Source organism: Xiphophorus hellerii, chromosome 4, assembly GCF_003331165.1.
Source record: "Xiphophorus hellerii strain 12219 chromosome 4, Xiphophorus_hellerii-4.1, whole genome shotgun sequence".
Lineage (NCBI taxonomy): Eukaryota > Metazoa > Chordata > Actinopteri > Cyprinodontiformes > Poeciliidae > Xiphophorus > Xiphophorus hellerii.
This window is the reverse complement of record NC_045675.1, coordinates 31,298,061-31,316,121: the sequence shown is the minus strand read 5'-3', so window position 1 is coordinate 31,316,121 and position 18,061 is coordinate 31,298,061. Positions and strand designations below refer to the sequence as shown.

The window sequence follows — 18,061 nt, the reverse complement described above, 5'->3', positions numbered from 1 at the left end:
TTTTAAAAAATTTGAAATTAGAACACAGGATCCACTGTGTTGGTTTTTTGACTTTATAGGTGATGGTTTAATATTGCTGTGGGAAACTATTTCCTGTGTGAAACAAAATGTTGCCAGACAAGGGAAAATTCCAATAATTTGTAATATTTTGTGACGCGTCTTTTTTCCCATCAGAAAAATTGCACAATCAATAAAATCTTAAAACAAGGAAATGTGACGAGTGAAACATCAGTGTTTTCCCTTTTATTTCGATCCGCAAGCAAACTGACGATGAATCAGTTCCTGGATCAGTCACGTGGTACGGCCCACTTCCGTGACTTCAAACGTCACAAGCTGCTCCATCATTACATGCCTCGATACACGCTTCATAAAAATCCTCCTGGATTACTCGACCCACGCTCTGAAGCCTCAGCACTTCTCATCACTACTGAATTTGTCTCCCTGTGCTGCCCTGGTTTCTCCTTGTGTTCTAAAGACAATTAGTTTATAGAACTCTGATGTTCTCTGGTTCAAATGTTATGAACGTCTTGTTCCTCTTCCAACAAGTCTGTGCTGAGTAACCTGCCTGCCCTCCAACGGTATTACCATACAGCAGCCTCCACCAGACAGCTCCACAGATCTCTGGCTCCCAGCTTTACACAACTCTGGATCAACACCCACACAAGAACTCAAACTCTGGAACCCAATCACTCCCTACCCTTCTCCGGCAGACTATTGTTCTTCGTCTCCATCAGTTTGGGCTCCATTCCACATTATTCATCAGTGACTCTGCTACTTACCCCCATCACCAGACTCCCGGACGAAGATACACATTCATTATTCATAGTTCAATAAACTTTATTAACCTTTTCTTAGTTAATCTAAAGAATGTTCTGCACGTGGGCCAAATGCATAGTAAAAACCAATTTACGGACTAGTTATTTAAAATAAAATGATGCAATTTTTAAAAAAAATTGAAGCAATGAAGATGGAGCTGTTATCTTCTCCGTTGCCCATATGGACATCTGGAATTTCTCCAGGAGGGAAAAGGCAAAGTCAGATCAAATGAAGTGTATTTGTACAGCACATTTCAGCAACAAGGTAGTTCAAAATGCTTTACACCGCAAAAACAAAGAACAGTAACAAGTTACAAAACAGTAAACATAAAATTGTGTTAAATGGCATCAAAATCAAACAAATATAAATAAAATGCATTGAAAGGTTATTAATCAAAGGCAACTCTAAACAGGTGGCTTTTAGCCTTGATTTAAAGGAGCTCAGTGTTTTTGCTGGGAAGCTGGGGTTTGAGTTCTGTGTGGGTCTTGTGCAGCTCTCACAGTCATCCACCAGAGGGAGTAACGAGGTTACTGTTCACCCGAGGTGGACCTGAGGAGTCGCTACACACACCTGCAAATCTTCTGCCTCATCAGCAATAGCTTAAGCAGCCTGCAGGGCCCGAGTCTTCTTAGCTTTACATGGTACATTTTGCTAGACATTGTCAAACATTGAGATGTTTCTTGTCAAACACACTGTTTTGAAGCCAAAAGCCTCCGAAATATATGGGGACACATCGAAAATCAACTCATTTAAAGTTAGTTACACAAATACAAAGACGCTAACATAAATGTACCTTAACATAACTGGACTGGTTAAGGTCGCTATTAAGCTAACTTTCCATCAACAGCTCCATAAATCTTTGATAAACATTACATTACCAAGACGCATGCAAACATACCTTGATCTTGTCTCTTTTTTTCTATTCTTCCTCTCCTCTCTGTCCCTGAAGGATAAGTCCTCGTTTGTTGTCTTGTTTACTTCTCCTCCACCGGTGTTTCGGACGCGCGCGCTGCACATTGCAGGGCAGCTCGTGTTACCGGTGAAGCGTGACCTACCCCGGCCACCAGGCGGACCCCAAGAGCAAGTTGTTGTTTTTTTTCTTTTTGCCCATATAAAGAATGATTTCTATATGATCAAAAATATATTATTGCAAAATAAAATTTAACTACTTTATATTAAATGGGGTGTTTTGTTAATATAATCACATAGAAATCATTACTAAAAACAAAGAAAACGACAGAAATATATCAGTTCCACTTAGGGGGCTCGTTGCCCCAGAGCCCTAAGCAGACGAGACCATCAAAAAGTGTTCTGAACACCAGGACCGCTCTCAAGTACTACAACACAGGATGTTGGTGACAAACTTCTCATTCAGTGTAATAAAAACTCTGCCTCTACACAGCAGATGTTGCAATGGGTCTCTGTGGTTAGAGGTTGTTTTTTTTTTAAGTTGAAAGAACAAGGCATGAGACACATTTGGATTTTTATTTATAGCTGCTTATCAAACTATTTACTTTGCTGATCACAAGCACATTATATAAAGATCACTTATCGGTTCAAATGCATCTGCTTCTTCAGGTGTTTCAGAAGAAGCTTTTTTTTCCAAGAGTGGAAGATGTAGAACGGATTATTTATGATTCATTTTCCCCCTGAGAACCTTAGAGAGAAATAAAGCTGCATGTTCTACAACAGCAGTCTTCATCCAGTCAGGCTCTGCAGGGTCCTGCTAATGACCTCATTATTTGACTCAGGTGTGTTGAAGCAGAGACGCATCTAAAAGCTACAGGAAACCGGACCTCCTGGTCTGGATTTGAAGATCAGTGTTCTGGTGTAATGGCTGATGTACAAACAAGCAGAAACGAACATAACTTGATACTTCCTGAAGGGGAGGTGAAGGGTGTATACACACACACACATATATATATATATAGTATTTTGTCTGCAAAAAGTGGGAAGGAAAGTGGAGAGGATCATTGGGACTCCACTCCCCCCTACCCAGAACATTGCACACAGACGCTGCTTAGCCAGAGTAAACCAGATCCTCTCTGATTCCACCCGTCCTCTCCAGTGGCCAAAGCGATGTGTCTTTGTGCAACAACAATAAAATAAGTCTAATCTGTAACTGCAGCAAAAGTTCCTATAAAATATTGATACAAGAGGTTGGAATGAAAATACATGGAGCCCTTTTGAGAGGTTCATTAAAAACCATGTATTACATCCGTTCATGATAACGCAGCACAGTGTGTTGCTCTGTTATATAAAACCCTTGGTTACTGCTAAAATTGAGTGTGGATATTTTTAGAAAACTGTTTTTTACTGGTGACAGAGAAACATAACTTACCACAAGCACAGGAAAAGGCCGAGGCGATGGCAGCTGCAGATAAATTCATCTTCAGTTTTAGTGGTAGAACAGCCTTCACTGCTCCACTCTAATGAAAGCAGAAAAACAAAACCTGACTTGATGCTTTCATTAAATAGTAGTAAAGTTGCCTGCATCCATGTTGCACCTGTTTCATCCTCCTTCCAAAACACACATGTTCCACTGTTCTCCTGAAACATAGGAAAGGAATCATTATTATTGTGGTAAAAGATTAACTGGATCGGCTCATTCAGACTGCTGATTGGCTGGTTTCCAGCTTTCACAAACAGGACCTGGTCTCCTAAAACTCTGACAATCACAGGGCCGTGCAGAGACCTTTGGAGGGGAAGGGTCTTAAAGTTAAAAAGGGGCACATTGATCTTAAAACACTGAACAATTCAATCCGTCTCTGTCGTTGTGTCCTTGGACAAGACACTTCACCCCCTTCCCTGCTGCTGGTGGTGGTGCTTCTGTCAGTGGTGGTGGTGCCCCAGCGCAGCTGTGGCTACTATCTAGTAGATTACCACCATCAGTGAGTGATGAGTGTAGAATGCTTTGGAGTCCTCTGGACTAGATAAAACACTTTACAAGAAAATGTCATAATTTGGACAGAAACATAAAGAGAGAACCATAAATAATATATTTAGAGGGTTTATCAGCAAAAAAAATCTTTAATTTAGAAATGTGTTACTTTTAACTATATTACTTATCCACTTAATCACTTCCTCCTCTCTGCCACCTCTCTCTCAGCATGCGATCAAACCAGAAGTAAAGCAACCCTCAACCACCAGAGCAACGTGGCGCCTCAGTCGGTGATCAGTATCTGTTTGAGAAAGTCCAACATGAAGTGGATTACTCTTTATCTCCTGACACTTTGCTTCCCTACAACCAGAGCTGGTGAGTATTCTGGGGTTTTGTAGTTTGAACATCACTTTAGTTGTTAATGTATCCATGCAGGCTTAGTGCTGCTCATTGTTGTTATCTTCTGTCTGAATGTGTGATATTCAAATGATTAGTCAGGTTTTTCTCGTACCTCTGGTTATTTCTGTTGTCATTTTTGTTTGATATGAACTGTTCTGACTTTTTCATATTCTGTGTCCATTTTACAGGCTGTAACTCTCAAGTTATCATTGAGTGTATAAGACAGGTTAATGTAACGGGGATTGAGTAAGTAATCGTTCCGATGTCATGCTTATGGTTGAAGTTAAACTTCTGTTCTTACTCATTAATGGCTTCTTCCTTTTTCCATTAATAAATTGTAATTGTTGCAAGTTTTTTTTTTCCCTTTAAACTTGGTTTGCATTCAAATCAGCTTTTGGACACAGCTATGTTGGCCAAAGAGGAGTACACAGTTCCTCCATTATGTTTTTGCTCTTGTGTTTGCTTACTGTGAAATTTGTGCTGAACCTGTTCTTGTGCTGCACCTCTATTTAAATGACTGATGTGAAACATTTCCTGATAGGTGCTATGAAAATGACAATTCAGCCTGCAGACCAAGGAGTCAATTCCATGACACTGTTAAGGTCAATGTGATCGCATCAGTCCAGGTGAGGTGATCAGAGGTTAAAACTTTATCTGTAACGCAAAAACACATGAGAAATTGTTGCTTTTCATGAAGTGAGACATTTCAAGCATTTGTTTCTGTGAATGCTTGAAAATTATGGCTTACAGATAAACCCAAAATTAATTTTTCAGATAATCAAAAATGAAAAATAGCTCTTAACACAGAGGTGGTGTCCAAACTCTCTCTCTCTCTCTCTCTCTCTCTCTCTCTCTCTCTCTCTCTCTCTCTCTATATATATATATATATATATATATATATATATATATATATATATGTATATACAGTATATATACAGTACAGACCAAAAGTTTGGACACACCTTCTCATTGAATTCAATTAGAAAGTGTGTCCAAACTTTAGCTCTGTACTGTATATATATATATATATATATATATATATATATATATATATTACAAAACTGTAATATATTGTACAACATATGCATCTAGGTCCATGCCATGGTGTGGCATGGAAGTGATCAACTTCTGGTTCTGCTGAGGTGTTAAGGAAGCCCATGTTGCTTTCAACTCGTCTTCACTGTTGGGGTCCAGAGTCTCATCGTCTTCTTGACAGAACCCCATAGACTCCATGGGGCTCTGGTAAGGCCAGTATTCTGGTCACCATAATGGTTCTTTGGTACATTTGGTAGTGTGAAGAGGTGATCAACCCTGCTGAAAAATGAAATCAGCATCTCCTTAAACCTTGTCAGCACAGAGAAGCAAGGAATGCTCTGAAGCTTCCTGCCAGATGAGTCTGGACTCGGTGAAAAGCGATGAACATGTTTTGTATAGACCCATCCTAACCTGACCTCTTCAAGGAAACATAACACATCACCTTCAACTACTGACTCCAACATCAGTCTATGAGTTGTGAGCCTGTAAAACTCAGGAATGGTGTTTTCTTCCATCCTCTGAAGGTTATGATGTTGAGCACCTTTTTTATTTCCCATCAACCTCCAATTAACATCAGTCTGAATCTTCTTCAGCTGTGACCTTTTCTCCTTTCAGCGAGTGTCAGAAACCGTCTACTGAAGCTGTCCTGTAAACATAATGACATTTCTCTAAAATTCTGATTTTCTGAGAAACTGAATGGGCGATTTCAATGAGGTGTAAGCCATAATCATTAGAATGAAAAAAATATATTCAGCTGAAACCAGATATCAAATATAAAGACACATACAGCAGTTTTTTACTCTCATTGTGTGAAATTAAATCAGACCAAACTTCTCTGGTTTTAGATCACCAAGATTATTTCTATTTAGTAATTGCCTCAACACTGAGAGGGAAAATATGTCTGAGGTTTATTTATTCAAATTCAGAAGCTGACGTCCTTTGCACTGCATGACTTGAATCGAACATTTTGGGTTTTCTTCTACAATCTTTTCACTATAGCTTGCTGGAGTCCTGGTGTTTATGTTTATAAACTGTGTTCAAAGTTTGATGAAATGTTCATAAATGTTTTTAGGACGTAGTAAACCAGTAGACCGTATTTACAGGGCATGTTCTGAAACAAAACTGATTTTCTCTGAATAAAATCCTAATTAATGTCCTGCTATTAAGGTGGAAATACGCCCCACGTCCAATCACGAGGTCCGAATCCCATTATCAGCTCTTCGGAAACGGAAAAGAATACAGTCGAAGGAAACCGTCCAGGTGGTTGCCTCGGTGATCAACATCACAGTATTTCAGGTGTGATTCTCTGATCAGGCAAGCGTAACCTCCTTTACACATTTAGCTGGACTTCTAGCTGAAGTTGGTTGCCACTGTGAACACACCAGGTGGTTCTTTCCTTCAGGCTCATTTGCATTCATTTCCATTATGATTTTTATTTTTATTTTTTGTTTTATAGTACAAAATGGAGGCTTTAGAGCAGGGGTGTCGAACTCATTTTCGTTTTGGGCCAAATCAAGATCATGACTGCTCTTGAAGGGCCGCTTGTGCTAGAAGGTATTGATAAAACCCATCCACAAACTGTTAAAATATCAATGAATTCTTAATAGAAAATATTATTGAATGTCTTTCATTCCCTCCTGGATTTTGAGATTCTTTTTGTGATATTCTGCAAAAAAAAAATCAAAGTCTTTGTGGTACTAATTTGGAAATATTTGCGATGTTTACGCTTATTTATGATGGTAAATGCGACTTTTTATTACTCACTGCCTAGATTGTGGACTATATTCTGACATCAATTAAGGCTGAGGCAGGTGTTTTGTACAATTAAGAAAGTTTTTGAGAAAAAACTGCAATAAACTTCCAATTGTTGGCGCAATTTGTTAATTGTTTGTGTATTTCCATAATAAGAAACTGGAGGGACTGATTGGAGCAGGAGCAAACAGATAGAAACTGATAGACACTTAATGTTTAGTCTAGAATCTAGAGGGCCACATAAAAAGTTATGGCGGGCTGGATTTGGCCCACAGGCCTTGAGTTTGACACCTGTGCTGTAGAGTCTATCCTTCTAGAGGAATACTAGTTTTAAAAGAGAGGATAATTCTGTCTCCTCATCGCATCAAACTCCTCAGAACATCTCCGGTACGCAGCCGACTGTAGAGGGAACTGTTTTAGGAGGACAGGTCCTGTGTGTGAAGGTTGGAAACCAGCGAATCATCAATCTTACTGAGCCGGTCCAGTTAATCTTCTACCACAATAAAATGGTAATTGAATAAATACAATGATAAACACTTAAAAACAAGAATTTTCCTTCATTTTGATTCCCTTCCTATGTTTCAGGAGAACAATGGAACATGTGTGTTTTGGAAGGAGGATGAAACAGGTGCAATATGGATGAAAACACTTTTAACTATTCTTAAATGAAAGCATCAAGTCAGGATTTACATGTTTTGTTTTTCTGCTTTCATTAGAGTGGAGCAGTGAAGGCTGTTCTACCACTAAAACCGAAGATGAATTTATCTGCAGCTGCAACCATCTGAGATTTTTCGCTGTGCTTGTGGTAAATCGTGTTTTTCTGTCACCAAGAATCAACAGTTTTACATTTCCATATAGTGACTTCTAAAAGTATTGGCATATTGTCACTTTCACCTAAAACTTAATTATTGTTGGAAGATTTTCCGAAACAGGCCAAAACACAAAATAGTGCATAATTGTTGCGTGGCAGGAATATCACAGATGGTTTTCAAATTGTTAACAAACACATATTTGGAAAAATCCCTTTGCATTTACATTCTGCCCCAAATCTATGAGAAACATTTGCTGCAGTTCCTACGCTAGTTACACACACTGATCAGATTTGGCTGTGAATAGCTTAGCATCTCAGAGGTGAAAGACATAAACAGCAAACAAAATGTCTCCTGATGATTGATATAAAATGCATTTCAGTTAAACCTTATTTTTCCCCTGTATAGAATCCAGATTTGAAGGTGGATGAGGATCATGTTAAGGCTCTCAGCTACATCACCTACGTTGGATCGGCGCTCTCTGCCTTCTTTGCTTTCATCAGCCTCTTCATCTATGTTGGTCTGCAGTAAGTTTTTACTTTAACTTGAACCTTTTTTTTTATTAATGGGATTATCATAGTTTGTATTTTAAGGCTGTCCATTTTTTTGACTTGATGGGATAAAAAAAACTAAATCTTGTCCTAATCTGTCTTTACTCATTAACTTTTAAACTAATAATAATGAAATATTCAGTTGCATTTCATTTTCAATGGGATTCTTTATTCAACAAACTGAACAGAGAATCCAAATCAAGCAGATGAAGACATGTAGATTCTTTTCCACAGTGACAACCAGCTGTGGCCCCAGTAACTGCATATGAACAATGAAATTAAAGGATTAAATTATGAATGATTCCCCTGCTGTGACCTGAACACACACCAACCTAAATTTTGTACCTGCTTATGCGTAATCAAGCGTATAAATGTTTTGATGTTGATCTGAAGCTGAAGTCCTGCTCTGCTGCAGCACTGAAGACTAGAATTACTAGCACCACTTTAGATAAAGTTTTCAAATCAGAGAATAATTTCTCCAACAGAAGCGATCAGAAGACAAAAAGATTCTGAACAAGGAGTTTTAGTTATTCTGAAATCCCTCACTTCAGCAGAACCTCCTGCACCAGACAAAGTCATGTCTACAAATCTTCAAAGGTCAGCTCGCGGATAGCGAGATGCATTTAGTTAAGTGTCCAGGTCAGAGAAGATACTCAGAAAATTTTTTTTATTATTGATTTATTTAGTCACCTACACAATGTAAACTGTACGTAAAGTTGAAAATGTTGACGCATCTGCACCAAGTGGTCAGGTATGTAATAAAATGACAGATGACCTTCAGGTTTTTTCTGTCAGCATTAAAAAGAACAAGGATGGAGAATATTCCATTAACACAACCCCTGCTTCATATATATTTACAAAGAAACACCTTATTACCCTTCTAATATTTAATATTTAAAATGTCTAAATTGAGAGTAATGTGGAACCAAAGTCAAACTCTTTGTGTTGCACAAACTGGGTAATAATAAGGCTGACTCTGAGAATTTTGAACAAGTGGTTTTTCATGGGTAGAAGTGTCACATACCACAACCGTTTATGCACAAGTATAAATGTCATGAAGTCCCTCTGTCATCATAGTGTTCTGTGACCCAGATAGGATAGGATAGGATGGAACAGGGAAGGGTTGTGGTGTGAGTGTTCAACTCAACCACAAAACAAGCAAGGTGTAGAGACTGGTTGAAGATGATAGCGTTGGCACCCAGAGAGACACATATCCTGTGCTGAAAAAAGCTGCAAGGCCACATTGCAAAATAGAAGCCATTACTCAAAAAATATATAAAAAAATACTCAGACAGGCAGATTACAGTTTGCAAATACTCTGACTGAACTTTCCGAAGTGTGGAATCACAAAAACATTCTGTGGAAATATTGAAGCAAGGTCTCAGAAACTCAAAGTCTAGGCACATATGAGTTTTTTAAATGGACAGTGTCCCTGAACACACCACCAAATTAGTTACAAAGATTCTGAAGGACATATTCACACTTGTTGTGTCCTTGGGGAAGACACTTCATCTGCTTTTCTGCTGCTGTTGGTCATTTAGTCTCTTGTGGTGCCAACGGAACATTATTCTGTAATAGGGCAGCTATTGCACACTTATTAGTGTGAACACTGTTTCCCACTAAGAAGTTTCCTGTGTGACAGAGCATGCGAATGTGGTTGAGTTTGTGGTTTTCCTTTGCACTTCCATGCCTGGTGGATGTCTGTATTGAGTTTGCCTGAAGTAAGCATTGACCTCTGCAGAGTGAAATGCACCTGAGTATGTGGGGGCATTTAACCAGGTATTTCACAAATGGTATGGAGAGCGTGGGGGGGAAAAGCCATGGTTTGAAGAAATGGTATGTTTGGGATTTGCTACAAACCATTTCGGGGACTTAGCAAACACATGGAGGACGATGCTCTGGTCAAATGAACTTTTAGTATTACCCATCAGTGGCTGAAAAATACTATGATAGTAACTAAAGACAAATCTAAGAAAACCTGCTTCTTCTTTATCTCTAAAGATTTTTGGGGAAAATAAATTATAAATAATCAGTTCTACACCTTCCAATATCAGAAAAAAAGCTTCTGCTGAACTATCTGAAAAAGCACACGCATTTGATCAGGTATGTGATCTTTATACAATTTTATGTTGTTCAGATCAATGTAAGCTAGCGAAATCGTTTGACTAGCAGCAATGGATGAGAAACCACATGTCTTACGATATGTTCTTTCAGCTTAGAAAAACAAACACTAAGCACAGATTGTAACACCCATTGCAACATCTGTTGTGTAGAGGCAGTTATTAATGTATTATATGAGAAGTTTGTCACACACAATGATGAGGTTCTGACTGAGTTTTTCTCATATCTTTATGGAGTCTTTGAATCATAAGAGGGATCTCACACTTGAAGAAAGACACAGTAGACCTAACGTGACACCGTTACAGGATTTGACTGATAGAAGAGTTAGGCAGTGTAAAAATCAAGAAAATATGCTTTACTTTAAACTGTTTAATATTTTTGGACCTTACCTGTCAGTGGGTCATTCTCACACCACTGAAATAATTTACACTCTGTTCTCAAAACCTATTTCTCACAGGAAGATGAGTCATAGTGAACAGTTTCATTTCACAATCATCTTATTTGGAACTGAGCAACAAATGTCAACATCACATCAGTTTAACAAGTCAAAGTAACATTCACACAAACCTGATGTTTTGAGATTGCTTTAGTCTTGGCACTTGTTGAATTACCTGTTAGCTTCAGCCTCCAGGTCCATAAAGACTTGGACTAACTAAAGGCACCAAGAGAAAAATCTACTGTAGATAAATTAATAATAGTTCAAAAGAAAATTACTAAAGAACTCTAGAACTATTTCTTTAAATCACCACAGAAGCAGCCACCTACAGCTGGAACAAAACAAAAACTCCTCAAATGACTCTGGTCTCATTTTTTGTTTAGTTTGAGTGGCAACAGAAATATGGCAGGAGTTCAGAGAAATTGAGGGAGTCATGGAGACTCACAAGAATATTCACAACATCTTTGGGTCCAAAACAGTGGAATACATGGAAAATAAGTAATCAGTTCTGACCCAGTCAATTGCTGCAGGTTACTGTGGTGTTTGGTTCAGAAAACTCTTCAAAGGATGTTCTAAATAAAACTTTAAAGGTTTACTGCCTGAATCGTGCGATTGACCAACTCCAATCATTTGATTTGTTGCATTGCACAGCAAGACATCAAGGTGAACTGTAGTCGTGTAGGAAATGTCAGAGTCAGCAAATATTTTGCATCTGCATTATAAAACTAACAACACATCTCTGGGTGCACAGATAAAGCCTCCATGTATGGAGGCCTCAGTCACAGCCATCACAGGCTGCATGTCTTACCCCTTTATCACAACCCACTTTTCTATTTAGTCATTAGCAAATAAAGGCCACTAGAGCCAAAAATATCCTTTAAAATTAAAAAGCAAACAATTCATTTCTGTCTTGTCTCCTTTAGTCGACGACGTTCGGAAAAGGCCCTCAGCATCCACATGCAGCTAACAACGGCGTTGTTGTGCCTCCACCTCGGCTTCCTGAGTGGCAGTTTCTGGTCTTTTCTGCCAGATGAGAACAAGTACAGCTGGGTTTGTGGAGGTCTGGGCCTCTTCCTGCACTGGTCTCTGCTGGCCACCCTCACCTGGGTGGCTGTGGAAGGATTCCACCTTTACCTTCTCCTCATCCGAGTCTTTAACATCTACGTCAGAAGATACCTGCTCAAACTCTGCCTGGTGGGATGGGGTGAGTTTGGGACTCTGGTTGGGAGCAAGAAGCTAATTGCTCCAAACAATTAACAAATTTGTGTAGTCACTGTTTGCATAAATCTCTAAACAGTGACTATTGTTACGTCCCACTACCCTCACCCTGGCTCGTTCTTATTTTTTTATACCGATTACGGGAGAGAAGGGGCTGCAACAATAAGTGCGATAATGATTTACACAAAAAGGAAGAAAGTAAAGAGAAACAAAACTGGGCACCTGACAGAACACACACTGTGGCGGGGGCTTACCTTATATGTCCAATCAGTAGATCATATTCCTTGACTAGCTGGCATCCATTGAGAAGGGCGATTTGCAGTTTATTCATTCCCTCATTCTGTCATGAAGCGGTGTGGTGTTGGTGGTGAGGCAGGCGCAGCGGACCCAGGTCAGATGAAAATGATGATTTGTTTAATTATAAATAAGTCCAGCAACAAGAAGCAGGCACAAGGAAACACTGACGAAACATAGACGCTAACATTGACGAGGACCCGACGAGGAACAAGGAACACAGGTGGAGTTAAATACACGGGAGGGTAATCACAGAGACGAGACACACCTGGGAACAATCAAGGGGAGGACAGGACAACGAAGAGACTAAGGACACAGAAAACTCTAAATAAACACAGAAAAACACAGATCCTGACAGTACCCCCCCCTCAAGGGCGGCTACCAGACGCCCAAAAAACAAAAACACAACAAGGGTGGGCGGAGGGGCGCTGGACGGGGGGCCAGAGTCCAGAAAAACAAAAAACTACCCACCATCGTGGGCGGAAACACAAGAAGGGCCAAGAGTCCATAAACAAACAAAAAACTACCCACAGGGTGGGCGGAGGCAAAGGAGGCAGGAACCACGGAGGTGGTCCGGCGGTCGTCCGCGGCGGCGGGAACCACGGAGGCGGTCCGGCGGCCGTCCGCGGCGCTGGAGGCGGGAACCACGGAGGCCGTCCGGCGGCCGTCCGCGGCGCTGGAGGTGGCGATGAGTCCCGGGGGCCGCCCACAGACGGCGACGACGAGCCCCCCGAGGCAGGGTCTCTGGTGGAGCACAGGGGGTCTCGGTCGGAACGCTGGGGGTCTCGGTCTCGGGTGGAACGCAGGGAGTCTCGGTCTCGGGTGGAACGCAGGGGGTCTCGGTCTCGGGTGGAACGCAGGGGGTCTCGGTCTCGGGTGGAACGCAGGGGGTCTCGGTCTCGGGTGGAACGCAGGGGGTCTCGGTCTCGGGTGGAACGCAGGGGGTCTCGGTCTCGGGTGGAACGCAGGGGGTCTCGGTCTCGGGTGGAACGCAGGAGGTCAGGGTCTCAGGAGGAACGCAGGAGGTCAGGGTCTCAGGAGGAACGCAGGAGGTCAGGGTCTCAGGAGGAACGCAGGAGGTCAGGGTCTCAGGAGGAACGCTGGAGGTCAGGGTCTCAGGAGGAACGCAGGAGGTCAGGGTCTCAGGAGGAACGCAGGAGGTCAGGGTCTCAGGAGGAACGCAGGGGGTCTCGGAAGGAACACAGGGAGTCTCGGTAGGAACACAGGGAGTCTCAGGTGCGCCGGCTGGAACGCCGGCTGATTCGGCCTCGGGTGCGCCGGCTGGAACGCCGGCTGATTCGGCCTCGGGTGCGCCGGCTGGAACGCCGGCTGACTCGGCCTCGGGTGCGCCGGAGCGAAGCCTTGGAACCGGCCGCGTAGGCGAGCCGCAGCGAAGCCTTGGAACCGGCCGCGGGGGCGAGCCGCAGCGAAGCCTTGGAACCGGCCGCGGAGGCGAGCCGCAGCGAAGCCTTGGAACCGGCCGCGGAGGCGAGCCGCAGCGAAGCCTTGGAACCGGCCGCGGGGGCGAGCCGCAGCGAAGCCTTGGAACCGGCCGCGGGGGCGAGCCGCAGCGAAGCCTTGGAACCGGCCGCGGGGGCGAGCCGCAGCGAAGCCTTGGAACCGGCCGCGGGGGCGAGCCGCAGCGAAGCCTTGGAACCGGCTGCGGGGGTGACAGCTCCGGAAGGCGACGAGGGGCCGGGTCCACCGGCGGCTCACGTCGCTGTCTCCGGGCTGACCGTGGAGGTGGCGGCTCCGGAAAGCGACGAGGGGCCGGGTCTGCCGGCGGCTCACGTCGCTGTCTCCGGGCTGACCGTGGAGGTGGCGGCTCCGGAAAGCGACGAGGGGCCGGGTCTGCCGGCGGCTCACGTCGCTGTCTCCGGGCTGACCGTGGAGGTGGCGGCTCCGGAAAGCGACGAGGGGCCGGGTCTGCCGGCGGCTCACGTCGCTGTCTCCGGGCAGACAGCGGAGGAAGTGGCTCCGGAAAGCGACGAGGGGCCGGATCTGCCGGCGGCTCACGTCGCTGACCTCCCGGACGGAGGAATCGACGGGGGCCGTATCCGGGGGGTGCCAACACCAATCTCGTCCCCCGGAAAAGCTCCCGCTGTAGGTCGGCGAGAGCTTCCGCCAATGCCCTCTCCTCCCCGCTGGATCTCCGCCTCGGTCCGGTTTGCCTCTTAGGAGGGAACATTTTTAATCCAGCTGGATCCATATTAAGCTGCCTCACCGATCGGTTTGGTCGGGTCCTTCTGTCATGAAGCGGTGTGGTGTTGGTGGTGAGGCAGGCGCAGCGGACCCAGGTCAGATGAAAATGATGATTTGTTTAATTATAAATAAGTCCAGCAACAAGAAGCAGGCACAAGGAAACACTGACGAAACATAGACGCTAACATTGACGAGGACCCGACGAGGAACAAGGAACACAGGTGGAGTTAAATACACGGGAGGGTAATCACAGAGACGAGACACACCTGGGAACAATCAAGGGGAGGACAGGACAACGAAGAGACTAAGGACACAGAAAACTCTAAATAAACACAGAAAAACACAGATCCTGACACATTCATCAGCCGCTCCGTTTAATAGTTTTTTTTCTTTATCTTTAAATATATAGTTTTTTCTCTTTTCCTAAAAACCGCACCTCTGGTGATTTCGTCGGTGGTTGATCTTGGCAGGCGTGTAACTCCCCGGTGCTAAAATTCTTTAGCGTCCAGCCGGTTTTCCCAAAACAAATCCAAACAAACAAAAACAAACTTCATCCTGGTCAAAACTTCCGACGCTCCCCTCTGGGTGGATCCATCCTGAGGTGAAGGTACTCCTTTTCCATCCAGAGCCTTCCCGCACCGTATTTTTAATCAATTTTTCTTAGCCTAAAACTCCGCTGCTGCGGCAGCTTCTTACACGCCACCATCACTCATCCCCCTCAGGTACGCCACCAGCCCAGCTAAAACACCTTGGCTGGCTGTGCCCCGCTACCCCCAGTGAACCGTCAAAGTGCCAACAATAAAAACAAAAATAAACAATCAGGAGGCGGAAGCAAAGTGTGAGCATGTAACACTATGTTAGGTTTTGTTTTTGATCTTGATTCTAATGATATAGCTGCGGTTTGTCCTTCCTCTTGCTTTCTCCTCAGGTTTTCCTACCCTTGTTGTGGCAATTTGTGGGCCTTTACGTGTCTATGGCAGATACACTCTGAAATCGAGGGATTCCAACGACCAAACATCAGAAATGTAAGACATTTCCATGAGTTCACATGTGCAACCGAGTCAGTCAATGAAACTCCCAAACAACAAAAGTCTCTGTTTTGTTACTTCTTGATGAACAGATGCTGGATGAACAGTGACATCCCACAGACAAAGTTGGTCACGTACATCACTGTGGCTTTTCTTTGCCTGGTGGTTCTGTATAATACCTGCATGCTGTTGCTGGTGGTGTTTAAAATGCGGGAGTTACGACGTGGCAGAGGAGAACGTGAGTCCAGCGACTGGAAGAAGATGAGCAAGGAGAAAGAGTCCAGGTTATGGAAGGACGGCGCCACAGTTCTCGGCCTCAGCTGTGTACTGGGGTTACCATGGGGACTAGCCATCCTCACCTATGTTAACTTACCTGGAATCTACTTGTTCACCATCTTTAACTCTCTGCAAGGTCAGTCAGTATATGCGACGCTAAATGTTGGTATCCACTGACAGGTTGATTCACCTGAATGATTTACTGGTTCTTTTGTCTGTTCAGGTCTATTTATCTTCCTGTGGTCAGTGGCTTTATCATGCAAGTCTCGATCAGAAAACAACTCTTCAGTCCGAGATCCTTCCACCCAGAAAATGATGACAACCAGCTTCAATAACTGAATCACTGATTTTTGCTGTATGAACAAACAGTACCTATATTAGGTGTTGACTGACTAGTGGATTCCTTTTATATGCATTATAATATTGCATACAATGACTCTTTTTGCTAATGTTATTCTTTTCTATAAGATTTCTTTAAAAAGACAGTGCTCCAGAAATATGATGTTCTTTGCATGTATTTATTGTTCAGTTTTTATGTTTATTAAATATATCAGGAAATAAAACCTGATATTCACCTGATTGGATGGACATCTGTGTCCATCCAAAGTTTTTCAGTTTAACTAATAGATGGTTTTACCCAACCAAACTGTTGGACAGCTGGGGTTTGGCTTCTGGGTGGGTGTTTGTTCAGTTCCTACAGCCATCCACCAGAGGGAGCCAGGAGGTCGCTGCTTCACGGAGAACCTGCTGAGCTAATTACATGCACCTGCAAATTCTCTACTGAATCAGCCAGAGCTGAAAAGGAGCCAAATTGCCAGTCCTCTGATGCCTGAGTCTTAGCTTTACATCTGGGCCTCTCAGTGTTTGGTCTTTTTATGTTCCCTGAGCTTTTTGGATTTTTTTGTGACTTAATCTATGATCTCCTATAAAGGCGTTCTATGCAGCGCTCTGGATTCTAGTGATGGTGAGATGAAGCTTCCTGAAGCCCTGAGGCATTCCATCCAATTGTTGGACTCATGATCTGGTGCATCACGGTGCTTCACTTGATCTGCTGCGACATCAAGTGGACAATATATGTAAAATAGGCAAAGTGAAAACAACTTGAAGCCTTACAATAATAAACAAGTAAATGATGTTTATTTTTCTGATACATAAATTCTGATTATAGTCTTAATCTGTTCAGATGAAACAATGGCTGGATGATAAAAGAAAACTGGAAACAAATGGGGGAGATAGTTGTGATTGACTTGTTACTCTTACCAAACTATGTCACTAGGGACAAATTTACATTATTTACTTATAAATAAAAAATTCAACTTTGCTTGGATTTATGTGATTTCTCTGTTATGAGATGATTCTGTCCGCTACAGAAAATACTCATGCTGACAGAGCAAGGATGAAGCAAGAAACACCTGGCTGGCTTATAGAAGTTGGGCTAAAACAGGGGTGCCCAAAGTGGGTCCTGCAGGGCCGGCATCCTGCATGTTTTAGTCTCTCCCTGGTTTAACGCGCCTGGGTCAAATGATGGCTCATTAGAAGGCCTAAGAAGAACGCTGACATACTGAAAAGGTTGTTACTACCAGCAGGGAGAGAATTAAAACGTGCAGGATGCCGGCCCTCAAGTACCAACTTTTTGAACCCCTCGGCTAAAACATTTAGTCACTTTCCAAATATTCCAGTGACTGTTTTCTGTCTCACCTTGGCATCCAAAAATGGCTTGGCTGAGCTTGGCCGACCTGGTTAGTGCCTTTCTGCAGAGCTCAATAATGCATCAGCACAGGTGAGGATTTTTATCATTAAAGTTCATTTGGACACGACACTTATACTTTTAAAAAATTTGAAATTAGAACACAGGATCCACTGTGTTGGTTTTTTGACTTTATAGGTGATGGTTTAATATTGCTGTGGGAAACTATTTGCTGTGTGAAACAAAATGTTGCCAGACAAGGGAAAATTCCAATAATTTGTAATATTTTGTGACGCGTCTTTTTTCCCATCAGAAAAATTGCACAATCAATAAAATCTTAAAACAAGGAAATGTGACGAGTGAAACATCAGTGTTTTCCCTTTTATTTCGATCCGCAAGCAAACTGACGAATCAGTTCCTGGATCAGTCACGTGGTACGGCCCACTTCTGTGACTTCAAACGTCACATGCTGCTCCATCATTACATGCCTCGATACACGCTTCATAAAAATCCTCCTGGATTACTCGACCCACGCTCTGAAGCCTCAGCACTTCTC

The 18,061-nt window shown here is 42.9% G+C and overlaps 1 protein-coding gene across 1 annotated transcript; it reads left to right on the top strand.

The window, feature by feature from the left end:
* Nucleotides 1-3,939: 3,939 nt before the first annotated feature.
* LOC116718989 (adhesion G protein-coupled receptor G3-like) lies at nucleotides 3,940-17,139 on the top strand. The gene is made up of 12 exons (XM_032561308.1): nucleotides 3,940-4,072; nucleotides 4,285-4,342; nucleotides 4,638-4,722; nucleotides 6,299-6,427; nucleotides 7,261-7,392; nucleotides 7,469-7,511; nucleotides 7,600-7,688; nucleotides 8,101-8,219; nucleotides 11,724-12,004; nucleotides 15,443-15,539; nucleotides 15,635-15,954; nucleotides 16,042-17,139. Exons 1-12 carry the CDS (start codon nucleotides 4,018-4,020, stop codon nucleotides 16,155-16,157), a joined length of 1,524 nt encoding a protein of 507 aa, XP_032417199.1. The 5' UTR covers nucleotides 3,940-4,017; the 3' UTR covers nucleotides 16,158-17,139.
* Nucleotides 17,140-18,061: the final 922 nt, after the last annotated feature.

Coding starts and splice junctions, on each gene's coding strand:
- LOC116718989 (XM_032561308.1), top strand. CDS start 4,018: ATGAAGTGGATTACTCTTTATCTCCTGACACTTTGCTTCCCTACAACC. Junction 7,512..7,599: donor TTGGAAGGAGGATGAAACAG/GTGCAATATGGA, acceptor TGCTTTCATTAG/AGTGGAGCAGTGAAGGCTGT. Junction 7,689..8,100: donor GATTTTTCGCTGTGCTTGTG/GTAAATCGTGTT, acceptor TCCCCTGTATAG/AATCCAGATTTGAAGGTGGA.